Source organism: Eimeria mitis, genomic scaffold (assembly GCF_000499745.2).
Source record: "Eimeria mitis Houghton genomic scaffold, Emh_scaff3944, whole genome shotgun sequence".
In the NCBI taxonomy this organism is placed as follows: Eukaryota; Apicomplexa; class Conoidasida; order Eucoccidiorida; family Eimeriidae; genus Eimeria; species Eimeria mitis.
Genome location: NW_013572280.1, coordinates 4,805 through 5,313, shown reverse-complemented (window position 1 = coordinate 5,313; position 509 = coordinate 4,805). Strand labels below are relative to the sequence as shown.

At 63.5% G+C, this 509-nt stretch overlaps 1 protein-coding gene across 1 annotated transcript in view; it reads right to left on the bottom strand.

Annotated features, from left to right (window-relative positions):
- Positions 1–509, bottom strand: part of EMH_0071000 (uncharacterized protein) — a gene marked incomplete at both ends in the record, with an annotated part of 4,343 nt that overhangs the window by 260 nt on the left and 3,574 nt on the right. Inside the window, one exon of the mRNA XM_013499047.1 lies at positions 3–340. Within this exon, the coding sequence (XP_013354501.1) occupies positions 3–340 (338 nt within the window). The remainder of the gene's footprint in view (positions 1–2; positions 341–509) is intronic.

The following is a 509-nucleotide window of genomic DNA, read 5'->3' as shown; positions in this document are numbered from 1 at the left end:
GCTGCAGTAGATCCTCCTGCTGCTTCTGCTGCTGCTGCTGCTGCTGCTGCTGTTGATGGGGTTGGTTCGTGCGCTGCTGCTGCTGCTGCTGCTGCTGCTGCAGCAGCAGCAGCAGGGGAAGGCCTCCACTGCGCCAGGTCCGGGGGAGGCCCCCCCCCATCCTGTGCAGCAGAAGAGTCTCCCAACCTGTTGATTGCTGCTGCTGCTGCTGTTGCTGCTGCTGCTGCTGCTGCTGCTTCTGTTGCTTCTGTTGCTGCTGCTGCTGCTGTTGTTGCTGCACCCCCGCCTTCTGCTGAGAGGAGAGGGAGTTGCAGGGTCGTTGTTTGCTGCTGCAGCTGACCTACAGCAGCAGCAGCAGCAGCGCTTTCTTCTGCCAGAGTATACAGCATCTTCGCATCAACTCCAGCAGCACCTCCCGCAGCAGCACCCCCCGCAGCAGCAGCAGCACCCCCCGCAGCAGCAGCACCCCCCGCAGCAGCAGCAGCAGCAGCAGCAGGAGCAGCAGGAGG